We start from the raw sequence: 19,985 nt of genomic DNA, 5'->3' as shown, positions 1-19,985 counted from the left end.
TATATAATAATATGATATTTTTATTTGATATTGATTTTGAGGGTAATTTGGAGAGAGAAAAAAGAGATGGGGTATAAATAGGAGGTGGGAGGTGAGAGTACTGTAGTGCATGGCTTACGCGCAGCATGCTATGAGCCGTCTAGTTTTAAAAGGGTGACAGGTGGCTTCTTCTGTGTCGTAATTTGCACCAATTATAAAAATACTTGTACTAAACTATTCACCAATGTATTTGTATCAGGAGTTGTTACATATTCAAAACTTACCAACATACTGGTATTAAAATGTTGGCTCACTTGTTAAGGTTTTTACCTTATGTCTTAGAGATTTGAGGTTTAAATTCTACTAAGTGATGATATTTGGGGTAGAGATTCTATTAACCCCCACTCTAGTTTTACGTGTCTGGCCTACAAATATTAAATTAAAAAAATCGTGATAATTAAGGTCTAATCAGAGTCCTACTCAGTACCAATTAAAAAAAAACATTCAAAACTCATGTTTCTTCTACTTTTGTATTAGGACATTTAGGAGTTGTAACATAAAAACTCATGTTTGGTTCCACACTCAACCACCCAATTTCCAGTTATGTAATTCATTCCATTCTTTCTTAATCACAACATTTTTCTAATTACTCCCCCCGTCACAAAATAACTGACACATTGTACATTTTTTCACTAGCTATTTAAATACTCCCTCCGTTTTTAAATATTTGCTCAATTTCTCTATGCGCGGAGTTTTAGGATAAATTAGAGAAAGTAATAAAATAGAGAGGTAGTGGGGTAGTTGTGAAAATAAAAAATTGTAAAAAGCAAAAGTAGTGAAGAATAGGAGGAGAGGGAGTATTATGTTGGGTCCACTAAGTGTGAGAAATGAATTAAATATTGTAAGAGGTTTCCAAAAAAGGAAATGCAGCAAGTATTTAAAAACGGTCGAAAAAGGAAAGTGGAGCAAGTATTTAAAAACGGAGGGAGTATTAAGATTGACTATAGTTTTGTAGTAGCCAAAATACCACCAATTATGGCAAGCTCGGATTCGCCTCCTTCAATTAAATCAGTTGTCAGAATTTTTCATTTAAGACATGCATCGCACCTTACATCATAGTTGGTGGTGTTTTGGCTACTAAGCAAAGTTCAAGGTACTCAATGCACCTAAGTCATACTTCAAGGTGTTGTGACCAATTTTGCCAAAATTTAATATCAATTTCTTATTAAATGTTTTGGTCAAATTTTAATTGGGTTTTTAAAATTTTAGGAGCAAAAAAAGGAAAAAAAATAAGTCAAGCTCAAGCTCAAGCTAAGTTTTATTCAATTATGGATTCAAAACTTTGAGGTCCAATACTACATTTGCTTCAATTTACTTGCACTACGCCGGCTCCCGCATCCCTCCCTTAAACCACCATACCCGATTCGACTTCCCCCTCCCTCTTCGTTTAAAACACCTTCCCTACTAAACCTTCCACCTTTGCCGAAAGGAAAAATTGCCATCTATCATTAATCCCAACTTTGTTTCGTTCGCTGTTATTAATCCCAACTTTGTTTTGCTCGCTGTCATTAATCCCAACTTTTTTTTATTTTCTATCACTCTCAACTTATACCCTATTAATTTTTATCACCCCAAAGTGACTTGAAACCGATTAAAGAGGTAAACCTTGCTAACTTGGGATTACTTGTACACATGTCGCAACCTGATTGGTTAAAAAGTAAAAAAAAATGTTAAAACCTAACTAACCGAGCTACCCCACCACTACCACCGGCAGCGCAGCCCAGCCCAGCCCCTGACCCACCTCCACGCACGGAGCACCCTCTACCTAATACCCCACAAGTACAGGGAAACCTACCCCGGCTCTAAACGACCGTTCCCCCACCAAAAAAACAACCGCCTCTCCCCAAAAATGACCACTAAAAGGCCACAAACAGCCGAATCGACCGGATTTGGGGCTGAATGGTTGATTTCAACCCGAATCGGTCGATTATTTCAACCGTTAATGGGCACTATCATGGTCGTTTTATGGAAAAGGGTGTTGTTTTGGGTTGCGGTGTTTGTGGCTGGAAATGGGTTATGATGTTCGTGGCCGGGGAAAGGGGATGGGTCATCGCCACCACCAAAGGCAGCAGCAGTCGCCGCAACAACCGTGACATCAGATCCAGCAGCTAGCAACAAGAGCAGTGGTTGTAGTAACCGCCACCACTACCGGCAGCAGAAGGAGTGGGCGAGTGGTGGTCAGAAATAGGGGAGGGGGGAAGGGAAGGGGGATGGAGGAGGTAGGGGATGCCACCTAATGGGTAAGGTATAGGATTTTAATTTTTTTAAAAAATTTTTTGGACCTATCACGTGTTGATATGTGTCTGGTAACTTGCTATTACAAGTTGGCTGACCGATTGGGAGTGATAAAAATTAATAGGGTATAAAGTTGAGAGTGATAGAAAATAAATAAAAGTTGGGATTAATAACAGCGGACGGATCAAAGTTGGGATTAATGGTTGCAATTTTTCCTTGTCGAAAACCACATGTCAAAATCCCTTTTCCGCCAGCCCACTTTACTTGAAAACAACCACCTCAAAACCTTAAAACCAAAAACCCGGGGCTTGTTTGCCATCGTTTTTAGTTTTTATTTTTTTGAAAACAATCCAAAAAACCAAAAAAAGGAAACAAGAAAAAGATATTTCGTCTTTTCTTTTGTCAATTTTCAAAATTATCATGATTTTAATAACTTTGACTAATTTTTGTAGAGGTGTCAATTTGGAAAATCGAATGTAGTTTGGGTCGGGTTTATTCGGGTCGGGTCTGTTCGGATCGGATATATTCAGGTCAAAATAATTCTTTTAACTCGGATCGGGTCGGGTCGAGTCAAATTCGGGTCTAATCAAATTTGGGTCATGGTCAATCGATTCCAGGTCGGATATGGGTTGGTGAATTCCAGATCGATTTACTTTCGGTTCGGATAAATTCGGATCCGATTCAAAACGGGTTTATCCGGGTTATTTCGGGTCGGATGGATTTAGGTCGGGTTATTCGGTTCGGATGATTTCTCTTTGGTCAAGTTCGGTTTGATTAAGAGAAGGTTGATCCGTTGATTCATTAATTGGTCAGTTTCGATTCAATTCCTTTCTGCGTTTGGCTGGATTTTGGTCGAGTTGACCAAATTCATATATATCCAAATAAGGTTATTTTTAAACTAGAGGTATTATTGAGTTTTTACCTTATCATTGGGTTAATATCAAGTCGTATCATATATTTTTATCGTTTGATTATTAATTACGAATTACGAAGTTTTAGTTTCTCATTTGATCAAGTTATGTGTAATTTTATCTTTGAGGCAAATTGAAATTGAATAATTATCGATGACTTATCATGCCTATATAAGTGAAACGATAGATAATGAGATAGTGATATATTGACAAATGACAGTTAAATATGGTAGTATATAGTATACAAATAAGAATGTCATCTTTTTCAGGTTATTATAAATCTTCAATAGTACAATCTTCAATGTCATCTTTCAGATGAGACGAATGTAAAGTTTAGAAAGTAATTTTATATAATTGGTATGTACATGAAGTAAACTTGTTACTCCTGATTATTTATTTGTAGTAAAATAAGTTAACTTATTAATAATTAGTGAACATAGTAGTATAAGAGCTGGAATAAAATCCCTCAAAAAAAAAAAAAAAAAAAAGCTGGAATAAAAAAAGTCGATAATTAATTATGGTCGGGTTAAATTCGGATCAGGTAAAAATCAAATCGAGTTACAACCGGGTCGGGTTGATATCAGTTCGGGTCAAAACAAATGGGATTAGATCGGTTATTTTTTGGGTCAATTTCGGATCGGGTTGAGCTCGGGTCGGGTCAAATCGGATTCGAGTTGTGTTCAGTTTGGATCAAATCGGTGCCGATTTAAGTTCAGATCGGGTCAAGTTCGGATTCGAGTCGAGTTCAGTTCGGTTACAGATCGGGTTTGGGTCTTGATTTTCTCGAAACAAATCGGATCGGTTACAGTTCGAAACGAATAGTTTTTTTCGGGTCGGTTCGGTTTTGACACCTCTAAATTTTTTATTCATTATATGACATATATAATATTATTATTTTTTTAAAAAATAAAAACCAAAAAAGAAAATCACAATAATGCTAAACGAAGATTTTGGTTTTAGGGTTTCCAGGTGGTGATTCAGGGGGAAGAGGGTGGAGATGGCAGAAGGGGAGACAAATAAAGTTTATCGGCGCGAGAAAGGGGGTTTGGGTGGCCGGCGGATCGAGAAGGATGGTTTTTTAGGGGAGGAAGGAGGTTTTAGGGTGAGAGGAGGGTGGTTCAAGGGAAGGGGAAGGACGTCGACGAGAAGGTCAGGGTTGGGCTGGTGTTGGCACAAGGTTCAAGGCGGGAAGTGTTGGGGTGGGGTGTTTGGGGGTTGGAGTTATGGTGGTTGGGTGGTCTGCAATGTGTTGGTGGGTGAGTTTTTTTTTTATAAATAATTTATTTTTAAAAAATTAAGATTATTTTAACAAGAACCAATCATATGTTGTCATGTGGCATAATTAGTATTAATAACTAACGAAGTTAATGTTAGTTATTAGTCATATGGCCATTATTGACATTTTTTGTTAAACTCGGTGATATATGGTGAATTTGAAAATTTTGATGGGTATACAGTGAATAAAGTGAAAACTCAAGGGTATATGGTAAAAAAAATCGTAAATTTTTTTTAAAAAAAAAACGTAAGGAAAAATTACATTAATTGACATCAAATTTGTGAAGTTTTGCAATTATTGACATCAACTTATATCACTTGCTAAATTGACACCAACTTACTACAAAATTGACGTAAATGACACTCAACAAATAATTTTATGAAACTTTTAACATTTATACAAGTATAAAATTCCTTTTCAACAATCACTCTTTCAAAAAAATCTTAATGTGTTGGAACGATAAGACTATATAGATGTCATATGTAGAGTATTAATGAAATTTTAGTGCCTTTAATGTCAATTTTATTCTTTTTTGAGAAAATTGGTGTCAATTTTACAAGTGACACTAGTTCGTGTCAATATTTCCAACATACTCTTAAGTTGGTGTCAATGAGTGTAATTTTGCCATTAAATAACTCCTGAATAATTAACCCCGCCCACATAGTGTGGCCAGCTACATAGAAAAAGTACCGAATATTCTATATAATTCATTTTTTTGGAAAAATATTTAATATTTCTAGGCAAATATAAATTTAGATAACTAATATTTTAAAAAAGAACTCAAAAAAATATTTTAAAAAAAAACATATGCATGTAGGTTCTTGTTTATTTTGTCTTGAAAATTAAATTCTCGATATCAATATTTAGATTTTAACATGGTATCAGCTTCCAACGTGACACAAAGGTCACGGTTTCGAATCTCATCCCACCTTATCCTTTTGAAATGAAATATTAAGCGATGGGAATATTAAATGGTGTTGAGTATGATAGGTCACGTACTCCATTTACACTTCAAGCCCAATGAGATTTCACGTAAAAAAGCATAATACAGTATTTAAACCAATGATGTGTTTCAATGTCATTTCTGTAATACTTTCTCTAGTTTGTACTTTTTTACTTGATCCACTTTGGCTTTTACACGATTCACCACCTCTTCTTTGACCCTTTTTTAAGAATTATACGGGAACGTAAGGAAAACATATATACTCCTTGTCTCCCTCCGTTCCATAATACTTGTGTAGGCATCGCTCGAAATGCGCCTACGTTAAAGCATGTGGTGAATATGCTTGACACTCATAGGAAGTGGGAATTGACATATACGATTAGGGACAACGATTAGGAACAAGGAAAGTAGGGAGCCGCCAACAAGTTTTTAAGGAACTTGTAAACCGTTCACGGATCATTTAAGGCAACCACGATAAAGGGACAACGAAAGGCAACAACGATTGACCCGTGAAGGTTACACCCCATTCATAATCCATGAGATTATTAACTCCATATGGTTCGGAACCACGAAAGGAGGATCGGGGATGATGGTACGAAGTGAGTCATGGAGTCACATTCGCCCGTATTGGCCTCTACTCGATTCTTATAGTGAAAAGTGATTCCTGCGATCTCAAAGGCATGCAAACAAAATATTCAATTTGCTCCAAACTATCATTAGGCTAAATTGGTTGAATATTAATGCAACACATAATTTTAAGATATTAGTGATCACTTGATTAAACAATAAGATTTAGGGCTTGTTCACATTTACTTAATTTCAGTTCAGTTCAGCTCCAATCAGTTCAGTTCAGTTCAGTTCAACTCCAATCAGTTCAGTTCAGTTCAGCTCTTAATTTCCCTCTCTCATAAAATATTCATTTCAGCTTAGTTCATTTCAGTTCAGCTCCAATCAGTTCAATTCAGTTCAGCTCCAATCAGTTCAGTTCAGCTCAGTTTAGTAAATGTGAACAGAACCTAAAGGAACCTAAACCGGTTGTCCAAATTATCTTATTATGCGTAATTTTCAATTACATATTCCCTTTACACATGCAATATGGTGATCAATAAATATAATAGAATAAACATTAATATTGGAAGCAATTTAACAATAATATCGTTAGTCAAATCAAATCATAAATTAGCTTAATCATGATACTAGCAACAAGAATAAAAATAAGAGTAATTAAGTGATTAATTACTCACTTTCCGCGTTTCCTTGAATTGCTACATCATGAAAAAACTATTAGTAACTTCAATAAAAATATGAATCAAATGGAAATTAAATTAAATTAAATAAAAAGTAGAATTGATTTGGTCCAAACCCTCAGTTAATTCTACCTTTTCACGCCTTGATTTAAGTATAGAACTTTGGGTATTGTATGAACTCCTTGGAGTACTTAAGGAAGGAATGAAGAATAGGGAGGCTAGTGTTTAGGCTAAATAGGGAGAAGAGAATTATTTTATGATCAAGCTTGTTGATGATTGAAAAAGGGGAGATATGACCTCTATTTATAGAGAAAAAAGAAGGGTCGAAGAATCAAGAAAAGATAAGAATTCGAATCGGATAAAACTCTTGCGATAGACAACAGTTTTTGCAGTTTTTGTTTTTATCATATCTTTTGATTTAGAAATCAAAATAAGATAAATAATATTTCGTTGAAAATCTGTTGAAATCTACTATCTAACCCAATTAGAATCTAATCATAATATTTTTTACAATAAAAAATATAGCCGAAATAGTGAGACTGTGTCAGTTTTGGATATAGAGTTTGATATTTTATTCATATCTTTTCCGTTATAGCTCGGAATTGATATTATAATATATCATTGGAAAGATAATTTCAAGGGCTATCCAACCATTAAATATTAGGATAAAATCTATGAGGCACAAAAATAATATCTATCTATCTTTGAACGTCTTTTAATTCGAATAGAATTAGGACTTTCAAAAAGAAAAGTTTTATTCAATTTCAAACTCATTAATCTTATCTTTTTTCAAAAAGGATAATTAAGATATTTTAGAAACTTATAGAAGCTTCTAATTAATCCTAATTGGTTTAGGAATGAGATTAAAGCTTTTGGACCCTCCACAAGATCATTGGGTCGTAGGTAAGGTGGGCTTAGGTTCGGTTTGGGCTCAGTTTAATATTTTGGTCATAACTTATTCGTTATAACTCGTATTTGGGCTTATAATATATCGTAGGAAAGCTCTTTTCAAGCCTCATACAACTATTAAATAATTGGACCCATATTAAGGACCAAAATAAACTAGAACGTTTTTATAAAAAGGACATGAAATGAATGGTTTTGGGTTTAAAGGCACGAAAAGAGGAAAATAAGTTATGGTTTAGGGAATGGGTTAAGAATTGGGTTGGTTTATGAAATGTATTGGGATTGAATATGGATTTAAGCACTCTAAAGGTTAAATACTCAACCCGACCAATAATGGCGGTGAAAGTTTGTTCATCACCGGGTTTGGTTTTGGGGAGACATTTTTAGGTGTCTACAACTTGACATATTGCTAAATAAGGAATGGAATCACTAATAAAATAATACTCCCTCCATTTCATAATGTTAGTCTCATATACTATTTTGGGTGTTTAAAAAAGATATACACATATTGAATATATTTCATTTATAACTTGATTTTTTTTTTTTGGAATTAATAAGTTGTACATGGATTGATGACATGACTCTAAGGGTCTGTTCTCATATGTTGAAATTCAGTTCAGTTCAGTTCGGTTCAGCTCAGCTCAGTTCAGTTCAGTTCAGCTCCTAATTTCCTTCTCTTATAAAATATTCATTTCAATTCAGTTTAGTTCAATTCAGTTCAGTTCAGTTCAGCTGAGTTCAGTCAATGAGAACATGCCCTAAGTAAAGGAATTTTTACCTTAAATTATGCAATTATGACTTGTGCTTTCCTAATAAAAAAATTTAAAAGTTAAATAAAGTAAACTAATTATGAATTATGTTGTACTTTAATGTTAGATTTCAAATTTTTTTTTTTTTCTTATTTTATGTGATTGATTCCATATGAGACTAAAATTATGAAACGGAGGGAGTATTTTCTTACATTTTCTCTCTCCTTACTACCCACGGCCCCACCTAAGCACAATTTGTTATAATACAAAAGATAATATTTTATATAAAAAAACGAAGGTTTTAAATAGATCCATTTGTAGTTTTCTTAAATTATATCCACCCCAACATTTCAAATATTATAGGATTGAAGGAGTATACGAAATCTTGTTAGAATCGTCTCAATAATTAATGTCGTAATAGATAATTTTTACTTATAAATAACTAAAGTCATTGACGGTTAATGTTTTATATTAACAAACACAATAAATAAAACAAGTCAAGTAAAAAAGGACGGATGAGTAAGTTTTTGGTTGAGATAACTTTAAGGTAAACAAATCATGACTTCAAGGAGACGGGTACGAGACTCATGACTCATGAGATTATTAGAAAGTCAATAAGTTTTTACAAGTTTTATTTACAGTGACACTTGTCATTGTAGAAGATACATTCAATCCACTTGGCCATCAACACTAGTATTTTCACATTTGGAAGCAACATGTTCATCACTTCATAAAATTTCTGTTTTTATAGGATTCATGCATTTTGTTATTACTTTTACTTTATATAATAAGTTCACTTTTTTCCTCCTGAATACTTGCAAAATATATGGTAAAGTGTATATTTTTATTAAATAGAAATTGATTTTTTTGAAATTAATTGGAAAATAATGCTCTAACAATAATTTTATACAAATGGAGGTGTAGTGAATCATTGACCAATGGGGTGATTAAAAGGTAGGAAATGTGGCAGAAATAGAGTGTTGGCGTGGCAGGAGTAAAGAGTGGTGGTACGCCACGTGGATTGACAAGGTGACTCGTGGCTTAGAATGGGTTTCAAGGGTCAACCCATTTACATAGTTTTTGTACCCTTTTTGTTTTGTTTTAAAGAAAAGTTGATGTTTTCATTGGCTAGCTTCATGCTATGACTCACTATACTCTTGATTCCGGTGGGCTAGTGCTTAAAGGCCGGTTGGATCCATCTTATATTAACTTACTACTTGCGATGCACTGGTTTTAATCATAAAAATTCACTTGTAATAAGTATGTAATAATAAATTTTTTAAGCAAAACATAATAAATCATAATCATAAAAATTCACTTGTAATCTCTCTTTAAATTTATTAATCTAAAATGAAGGACATAATATTTTAATTAACTTCATATGTATAATAAAATTTTAAAAATGTTAGCTTTACCTTAAAAAAAATGAATGAATGATGTCAACAAAAATTTTGGAAATTTTTTATAAGAAGTTGTCACGTGAATTAGTTATGATGTTAGCGGTAATTTTTTTTTTTTTTTCTCGGGTTAGAGAGCCACAAGGGCAGGGTGAGAATTGATCCTAGGATCTCCTGGAACCGGGAAGAAAGCTCTAACCACTTGAGCTATCCCTCAATCTCGGTAATTACTTTAATATTAGTTATAAATTTTGACTTATTTCAAATATATTTTCTCTGTTTTTTTTTAAAAAGTGTATTATTATAGTTTGACTATACATTTGTCAATACAAAATTTTGATTAATAATGTTTTGAATTGACTAATAAATATAAATCATCAAAGTTAATGTTCAAAAACTATGCATTGAGATGACTCTACCAAGTATTCATATAATGTATTTGATTTTTATATATAAACTACAAATTTATTAATCAGAGTGGTGTATTTGAATATTACAAAAGTGTAACTAAGCAATAAAAGACAGAGGGAATAATAAGTTTTTTCCAACAATTTTGAACAAAATCATACTAAAACAAAACAATTTTATAAGAAAAATAAAAGTACTTTTAAATAAAATCATTTCAAACAAAATATCATGATCAATGTCCATATCCAGTGTTTAAGTGACATGATCAACTTATTTAATTTCCTTATTGGGTTTGATTTGGATTAGGTTGACTTAGAGATTACTTTAAGTTACGGAGGCGCAATTTTTACTAGAATCGCGCAACACAAATGAACATTTACTAGGAAAAAAATGAACATTTAGTAGAAAATAACTAAGCATTTATTTCTGAACATTGCAATATATAAATATGAACATTTATAATATAAGAGTAAAATAAAGAGACTGTGAAACTGAAATAAAAAAATTGTACATCTAATATTATAACTGAACATTTCAGATGTAAATAAAAATGAACATATAATGTTATTGCTTATTCATCAACATTTTTTTAAAGTTTCAAGTGAAATACCTTGATTTGTTCAATTCTCTTGAATGGGTATCTTGCAATTCGCTGAACTATATGATTTTATACCAATTAAATAAATCAACATTGTGTTTTTTTTTAATAATTTACAAAATGTTAATGTTATTAATGCTAATGTTACTTGAAAATCTTTTACTGTAAAAATGAACATTTTATATAACTGATGAACAAACACAAAAATTTGTATGTATTAATTAAAAAAACAATAATGAACATTTATTTTATAAAAATGAACATCATACAACATAAAAATGAACATTTACTTTATAAGAATGAACATCATATGGTATGAAAATGAACATTTGATTATTGGGAAATACAAAATTATTGTAAAATATGTTCAGATAGAAAATGTCCATTTTTGTTATAGTAAATGTTTATTATGGTAGCGACTTCATATATACGTAGCAGGGCTCGACCTCAGCTATTAACGATTGCTACATGAGGTGGCCATATTAAATGCTGGGCTGGGTTTCAAAGCAAGTTGAACAAGGGAATCTGAATACATGCCCAGATAGTCTCCCCAGGCCGCTCTAACTTGTGCTGGGTCATTGAATAGGTTAGGCTCCATATAGGTCATAAATTTCTCAGTTTTTTGGGAATGTATGTAATAAAACCTACTAAATCAGTTTAAAACTTTGAACAATGTATCTAGTGAGTTCAACCCACAACCCTCCTGCTAGGTGGATCAATCCAAGCGAAGTTGTGCAAGGGCCAAAATCAAGGCTAACTCTCTCAGCTTGGTTGGTGCCTGGCCGAGTGTGTCAAGCTTGGATCGGTCAACCTAGCCCATAGGTGACCTTTTTGTTACAAGACCCATGAGGACAAGATACATGCCTCCCATCAAACAAGGGCATAGAATGTACCAATAAGAGGAGATGAATGAAAAAATAAAAAAATAATCACAAGAAATTACAGAGCTAAAAGGTAGAACCGCGCATATTCTCTTGTACTTCAGTTGGGGGGTGGGTCTATTTCTCTTGCATATGATTACAATACAACAAGCAAGGCACATCTTGGAAGCATACAAAGAGAAAAGTAAAGGACAGAAAATTAAGATGCCTCTACAGACAGGATTTCTAGTTCAGCCCACCAAAGGGGAGAGAGCCGGGGTACTGCAGCATCAGGTGTAATAGGAATGGCTTGCTTCAATTTCGTGGTGACTTCCTTCATCGTGGGTCTACGTGAGGGTTCGGGTTTAATGCACTGCAAAATAACATCACATATGACATCTAGCTCATTAGTCTTGACAGACTTGAGAATTGGATCGATCAGGTCCTTGTTATCTTCCCTGTCATTCAAGTACTTCAAAGCCTGCAAGACCCAATAGATATAATGTGAGCAACAGCGAGTCTAACCATAGTCCATTATTTAAATTGTATGGATACCAAAACGGATTGGTGATGGAGACAAAGCAATATAAAATCCGAGGTATTCAACAGAAATACAAGTCTCACCTTTCATAACAAGGATGATATGGAAAATCAAGAATGTACAAATAGTGTAAAAACATTATCTTACCAAGCATGCCATATAAAAATATAAATATAAAAAAACTCGTGCAAAAATGACTCCCAGCTATTCTGAGGCATGATAGTGTGAATATGTATGAGACGCATCATCATTCTAAAATTGTCAGTTATACCAATGTTAAAAATAAGGTGATTGGAGAAAAGAGTAGTAGACAATGATTAGATTTGGATCAGAACTATACCCAGTCTACCAAATAACCCTCCTCTTCCGAGTATGGAAGCCTTCCTGTGATGGTTTCAAGCAACAATATGCCAAACTCATACACATTTTGCCGTAGATCAGCAGTTTTAGTCGATACAGAGGGCTTTGAACCATCTTCACCTGACACCTTAGCTTCAGGTAAAACATCAAATGGCTTCTCCACAAGCTGGGTCAACAAAAGGAATGACAAAAAAAAAACCAGTGAGAAAAGGGAGACAGAAAGCATGGCTTATGTGCAAGCTGATTCATTAAGGCAGGTGTACCTTGGCTGCATAATCATCAGTCAAATAGATTATAGACGACCGTAAGTTCATATGGGCCACTGGAGGATTTAGGTCATGATGCATGTATTGGAGACAATAGGCTGCTCCCATAATTACCCTCATTCTAGCATTCCAGTCAAGATGCTCAACTTCTTTAACTACACACACACACACAAACAAAAACAAAAAAAAAGTAAGACCGAGTGAGAGTAGAAAAAATGAGTTTTACAAAGTATCACAAAAGAGACAGAACAACATTCAAATTTTGGCATAGAAGGGGCCAAATTCTAAACCTTTTACAAAGTATCACAAAAGAGACAGAACAACATTCAAATTTTGGCATAGAAGGAAAGTTACCGTGGAGATGCTCAAAAAAGCTACCACTTGGGGCATATTCAAGCACCATCATTCGAGTGAAAGGTTCATTTTCTTCACAATAACCGAGAAGATTGACATAGTTCTTGTGATTCACTCGTGACAATGTTTCAATCTGTAACAAGACAGTGTCAGACGATGAACACTATTGATAAACATAGTCCCTGCATCCCATTTGTTGTTTTTCATTCCTTTTTATGATGTCTAATTCTTCTGCATAATTTCTTCAGTTACATTAATTATTTTCCCATCATAATTGTAGGTACCAGTTAATTTAAGAGTGCAATAGTGGATTTCTAGTTCAAAAGATTGCATCAAGTTGAGGTACTTGTTAATTACAAGAAGAAGAGATTCAATAAGCATGTTTTGTCAGTTTTGTCAGATCACGCACATAATTCGCAACCAAGGAATTAGATAATAAGCCTAGAGCTTCAGCATTTTCTGACAACAAACCTTCTTCCGGTATGCCAATTCTGCAGCATCTGACCAATCAGTTGAAGATTTGACAAGAGTTGATGCAACAGCAATTTCAACTCCACTTGATAAGGTTCCTTTGTATATTGTGAAAGCGTCGAAAGTAGCGATTATATTGCTGAAGTCCTCACATGCTGTTTCCAGTTCCGATCTATTTAACTTAGGGACTCCTGTAGCAAGACAGCCATCCTCAGATTATCTTTTCAGAATACAACCAAAATAAAAAAAGTGATGAAAGATGCAAGAGGTTCAGCAGATTATAGGGCCATATAACTGAATGTAAACTTGACAGAGGGGAAAAGTGGGAAACTTTGTAATAAGTTCCTTGGACATACAAGTACTTGATCATTATCACATCATATGCAGTCAAGAGAATTATCAGCTTCCTTTTTTTTTTGAGGGAAGAGAATCATTAACTTTAATATATATTACACTGAGAAAAAGTAGGATTATTTTCATTCCTTTCTGTCATTAGTTCACCATTTTTATGATGATATGTAAGATTATGAGTTTGCAAATAACATTATGCCTACACTAGAGACCATACTCGATCAGCTGCCTCATACTGTATTCTCCATTTGATGGTGATGCAGCTGATGCTAATTAAACCCTTTTAAAAACAAAGCCATGTATTTTAGTACAAATGACCGTGAAAAGAATAGAAAAGTTCACCTGTAACAAATGCCTTTTGTAATTGCCCACTAATGCCAGTCTTAAAGGGGCCTATAGGCCTTGCACCTCGACTTCTCCACATGAAATACAAAGCAGCAGCAACGGCAAGCAAAAATAACACTCCAAGACCAATAGCAACGAAAACCCAAACCTTTTGAGAAGGCTTTTCTGTGTTGGCATGGGATTGGGCAGTTTGAGCAGGTGTTTTCTCCTGCTGCGAGTTAGGATCAGAAGGCACTGAAGAAGGTGGTCGAGACTGGCTCTTCTCCTTGACTAAGGCTGGAAAAGATCCACTACTACTTAGAATTGGTTGAGAGGTGACTTGAGAAACGGGGCTGTTTTTAGCCGGTAAAGCTTCAACATTTGACTGATCAATTAATTTACGACGAGTAACAGCAGGTAGCACCTGTACATTTTGAAGCATGTTTGGCTCATATGAAGCTGATAAACACAAGAGAAAAAACCTTGTCAGCAATTTAATGTATATAAATTAGATCAGGACTGAGGAGCTTACGTTGACTTACTTTCCAGATTACCAATTTGGTTACTTCCATGACCAAGCCGAGACTCCATCGCAACTTTTGGCCTTGAAATCAGGGAAAAAATATAAGGTCAGTTCGATAAATATAGTGTTCAGTTACTGCAGAATTTAATCCTTATGATAGCATGAAATTGCAAGACTGAGAATAAAGAAAATTGCTCACAAAGGCAAGGAACCAAATGGTAACACGGCAAATATCTAGAATTAAAATGGGACGGGTGTGTGTTAAAAGGAACTGAAAATTTTTACATCAAAACAAATGGGGGCCTCAAAGTAAATAAAAGTGCCAAAAGGTACAGAAAAGAAAGGAGGCAGTACACTGATGCAGAAATTATACATAGTACATTTTTAGTTAGAATCAGCTAGTGCGCACATTGGAGATTAGGCAACAAATTAAGCGCATGCCAGCAAATAAGAGATTGTACAATGGAAACCATGTAAACAAAGTAAGAAACCCTATTTCTAAATTACCCAGTTTATCAAAATACGAAACAAGTCAATTGATGACTACTTTAGAGATGTGCAAAGTATTAATAATTCACCACAGTGAATCTTGATCTGTATGTAATTCTTACCGGAAGCCAAATTTTCTGTTGATAACAGATGCAAGGTGTTCATCAAATTGCAGCACAGACAAGCTATGCTCCTTGAGCTCAGGAGGGATGGTTCCTTCAAAGTTATTGTCACTAAGAAATCTGTAGCAATAAAAAAGAGTACGGTTATTTACACTTCAAGCCAAAAACTTATCTCTAGAACATTTCATTAAGGCACTTACAATCGTTTCAGTGACACCATGTTGGCAATCTCTGCTGGAACCACTCCAGTCAAATAATTCTCACTCAAATCCAATACTTCAAGCTTCGTAAGACATCCAAACTCCGCTGGAATGGCACCTGAGAGGTGGTTTCCTCGGAGTATTCTATTCAACAAGGTAAACAAAATTACAAATCTTCCAATAGAATATAAATAAACCAGCACTTAAAAAATGGTGACAACTGAAAATCATTCTGAAGTTTTTGATCATTTGAACCTTAATACAAGGATTAAACTACTCACAAAGATCTTAAATTGTCAAGGTACCCAAGCTCAGGCGTCAGAGTTCCTTCCAGAGAAAGTCCACTCAGGTCACTGCAAGGGAAAATAATTCATTCAATAATAAAAATATTTTCCTCCCTTCTACTACTAATAATGTGAAAGTTGAATACGTAGTACATCACTTCAAACTCTAAGGCAATAAATCAGACATATAGCATCGATATAAGCCAAAACAATAATAGTAAATACAACTGGAACTTACAGCATATGCACTTTACCGTCGACACAGCCGACACCCTTCCATTTACACGGGTAATCATCTTCAGAATTCCAACTTGCAAGGGAATTATAGGGATCTGAGTCTATTCTAGAACGGAATTTTAACAAAGTTGATCCTACAACAAAATCATCAATTTTAAACCTAAAGCCAGATTTGGAACTTTGCAAAATACGTAGCAGAATTCATAAAGTATCTTATGCTTACCTTCAAGATTGAGGGATGACGAGCCACGAAACCCCAAACTGAGAATCAAAACCACAAAACAGGTATAATGAAGCTTAAAAGTCCTCCATCTTCCGCCCATCGCTTGTTCAACACAACGCTGGAGCGGTGGGGCTACAAATAACATCCCCCAACAGCCAGCACCTATCCAAAATGCTATTGTATAAAATCGCCAGATTTCACTTCAATGACCAAGAACTGGTCAGAAAACATAAACTAACTAAAGAATTATACAAAATCTACAACCGGCTGCCACGACTTGTACAAATGCTACAATGAGTTTCAATTACAAAGTATGAACAGGCTAAAGAGCTGCAATATGAACCCGGAACACCGGCCTCTTCTTGAACTTAACAAATATGTTTGTGCCTCTCATTTTTGCAGTGTAGGTTAGACAAAGAACTATTACTCGGTGAACAATACGACCAGCAACTCGACCGATTTCACCCCTAAGACAACCACCAATATATGCATGATCAGAGTAAAATTATGCATAACAAGCATCAAAATCAAAATTAAACCCTTATCAAATTGAACAAAAGGGTATTACAAAATAGCTAATAAACCACATTTTAGGATCAAGTTAGGAAATTAACCACATTTGGGCACATTCTGCAAACAAGGTAGGGAAAAATGTCCAAGAAAAACAGATTAAAAAATAAACCCTTTTCAAATTTATCAAATGGGTACCACGAAATAGCATCAAAACCACATTTCGACATGAAAGCAAGGAATCATAGAATAAACCCATGAACAAGCAATCCTTAAAAGGCAATTAAAAAAAAAAGACAGAATTTTTAGGGTTTACCTGAATTCAGGGGGCCACAAGGATAACCAAGATTGAAACTTTTAGCTGCTTCCTTCAATGGGCATGTCTCAATTTTTCTGGGGTTATCATAAATTAATGAAATTTTGGAAAATTTACGAAGAATAATTTTATTTTGATATTGTAAAAATTAAAAAATTAAAAAAATTAAAGAATTTGGTAATACTGCCCTTTGATGAAGACTCAAAAGAAAGAAAATGAGCCTTCAAAAGGGCTAAATTTTTTCCTCAATTTTGTTCTTATTTCTCTCTCTAACTCCCTTGATTTTCTCTCTCATCCTCTAACAATCTCAGGTCGCTACCATGATTTTCCCTTATTTTCCCATTTTTTTATATTTCATTTTTCATTTTTCATTTTTAAATTTAACTTAATTTTATATTTCCCTTTATGCCAACTACTTATATTTTTTAAATATTAAATTTGGCGGTCCAAAATTCCAAATGGCAACATTTTATCAAAAAAAATATATTAAAAATCCATTATTGTAGTAAGGTGGGTCCTACACCCACGTCTTGCCGCCGGCGTTTTTTTTTTACCGTAAGGGAATTTGTAGCCTATTTCCCGCGATTTTTTTCACTGCATTTGGTGGAATCTATGTAAAAATTATGTTTGGAATTTCATTCTAATTATTTAATTATGAAATTATGATTAAGTAATAATTTGTGCATCTTGTTGTTGACTATTATCCCTCACTAATTTCAAGTTTCAAGTCATCGGCGTGCGTCCCTCAATTGTTGCCAAAATTTTGACTCATTTATATTATCTTTCTTTTGGATTACGCCAGTGGGTCATTGGTCATTCTCATAAGTACTTGTACAGTTGTTGTACGTCGTATTTTAGGTTATCGGTTTTACAATTAGTGCTACTATGAAGTTTATGATTTTTAAGGATAGAATTATTGGCACTGGCCGATACCTCGATACATTACAAATTTATATTTTGTTCAAAATTAATTAAGAAGGGTTAATGTCAAACATTATTGATAAGCGAATGTATAATATAACATCTATATTATCTTTCATTAATGTATATAGTCCGTATTTCTTTCAAAAAAAAATTATATAGTCCGTATGATTTATCATTGCCTCAAAAAAATTGGCAGTATAATCAGGGAGGTTATACTTATGTAAATTAAATATTATTATAGGGAATTAAAGACATGCTAATAAAACATTACTACAATTCAATACAGTGAGACAAGGGTGATGACACATTAATGATACATTGTGTAGGCACCAAATCATTTTGAATAAAGGGTGACACATAACGTTAACACGTTGTCCCTATGATTTTTAATAACAAAATTGATTTGTACACTGATAACTTTTAAATAAATTAGGGCAGTTAACATTAGCTATGTGAACAAATAACTAACCACATCCAAAACTCTTTCGATTTGACCTTACATCACAAATTTAGTTGTTGTTAGCAATAATGAAAAAAATTATGTAAACAAATATATGTATGGGGTATAAATGTCTACGCACTATGAGAGTGAGGGATAGCTCAAGTGGTTAAAGCTCCCCTCCCGATTCCAAGAGATCTTGAGATCGATTCTCATCACCCGCCCTTGTGGCTCTCTAAACACCAAAAAAAAATGCCTACACACTATTCTTAAGAGTGAAAAAAATGAAACTAACATAATGAAGGTGAATAAGTAAATAATTATTTTAGAGGTATAATTGCCCAAACACTATTGCTTTGAAAAAACTTGTATATTCCTGTCAAATAAAAAAATAAAAAATAAATAAATAAATAAATAAACTGTACATATAATTAATGAGACATATACATAAATACAAATTTGAAAGGATGTAATTGCTAGCACACTATTCATAAGATTAATCTTGTACTAATTATAAGGTATAGGGATTATATACACTACGTACAATACATATTTTATGTAATACATTCATTGTATTTTTTTTTTTGGGGGGGGAAAGAACAAAGGGATTTTATTCCATTAAATCAAAATCTACAAGTTTGGAGAATAAACTCATACAAAGGGATACTAGTAGTAGTGACGAATATGTTTGTACTGGTCCTTTTCCTCAGAAACTGATTTGATTTAATAAAATGCTCGTGCTACCTTTTCCTCCCAAAAAAAAAAAAAAAAAAAAAAAAAAAAAACCTCATACAAATATGTTTAGAGTTGATATATGTTTTCCATCTAGCAGCTAAGTGGGCAATTGTATTTCCCGCTAGTCATACATGAACACACCTAAAATATTTGAATATATTGATTTTAGCTGAAATTTTCATCATACACTCGGGTGTACCATGCTCATGGTACACCCACTTAGAATACAAGAGTTATATAAACGCGGAAAGAACATCGTGTGCAAATACAAAGTACACAAGTGGAAAAAAAAAATTCTCTCCTTGATTTAAGGTATTAATTTGTTATTTATATTCATTGATTAATGAAATTGATTTATTATTTACATTACTTTTGGTATATAGAATTTCATTTTTTTTGTTAAGAGAGAGAAATGGAGTTTCTATAGAGAGAGAACCCACGATAAATTTTGGATTTCGAAGTGATTTAATGTTATTACGGAGTTGATTTTATCATTCCCATGAATCTTTTACTTGAAAGGTGTAATTGACGAATTCGTTGTTCAATAGAAGTATTTTTTTTAATTTTTTATTTTTATCTATTTTTCTGTTTTGGTAATATTTTCAAAGGTTGAAGATGATGTTCTTCATATTCTGATGAATGTTCTTTTATCATTTTTTTAAATGGAATCAAATATGTTTTGTAGTCTAATAAATATGTTTTTTGAATCCTAACTATATGTTCTTTATATTACAAATAATGCTCTTC

The 19,985-nt window shown here is 33.7% G+C and overlaps 1 protein-coding gene across 4 annotated transcripts; it reads right to left on the bottom strand.

Annotated features, from left to right (window-relative positions):
* Positions 1-11,619: 11,619 nt before the first annotated feature.
* On the bottom strand, positions 11,620-17,494 carry LOC110691296 (protein MALE DISCOVERER 1-like). 4 transcript variants are annotated; one of them, XM_021868221.1, is made up of 13 exons: positions 17,141-17,494; positions 16,315-16,781; positions 16,093-16,225; positions 15,852-15,923; positions 15,571-15,714; positions 15,371-15,490; positions 14,779-14,840; positions 14,255-14,695; positions 13,562-13,752; positions 13,091-13,223; positions 12,734-12,891; positions 12,451-12,636; positions 11,790-12,050 (listed from the first exon to the last, which is right to left on the bottom strand). In XM_021868221.1, exons 2-13 carry the CDS (start codon positions 16,457-16,459, stop codon positions 11,790-11,792), a joined length of 2,046 nt encoding a protein of 681 aa, XP_021723913.1. In that variant the 5' UTR covers positions 16,460-16,781; positions 17,141-17,494. The 4 variants fall into 4 exon arrangements, with proteins under 4 accessions (XP_021723930.1, XP_021723913.1, XP_021723924.1 ...); XM_021868232.1 differs by having other exon boundaries at positions 16,315-16,476; XM_021868225.1 differs by lacking the exon at positions 17,141-17,494 and adding an exon at positions 16,929-17,024.
* Positions 17,495-19,985: the final 2,491 nt, after the last annotated feature.

This window comes from Chenopodium quinoa, unplaced genomic scaffold (genome assembly GCF_001683475.1).
Source record: "Chenopodium quinoa cultivar QQ74 unplaced genomic scaffold, ASM168347v1, whole genome shotgun sequence".
Classification (NCBI taxonomy): domain Eukaryota; kingdom Viridiplantae; phylum Streptophyta; class Magnoliopsida; order Caryophyllales; family Amaranthaceae; genus Chenopodium; species Chenopodium quinoa.
Note: the sequence above shows the minus strand (reverse complement) of the source record. Positions and strands in the feature narration are given on the sequence as shown.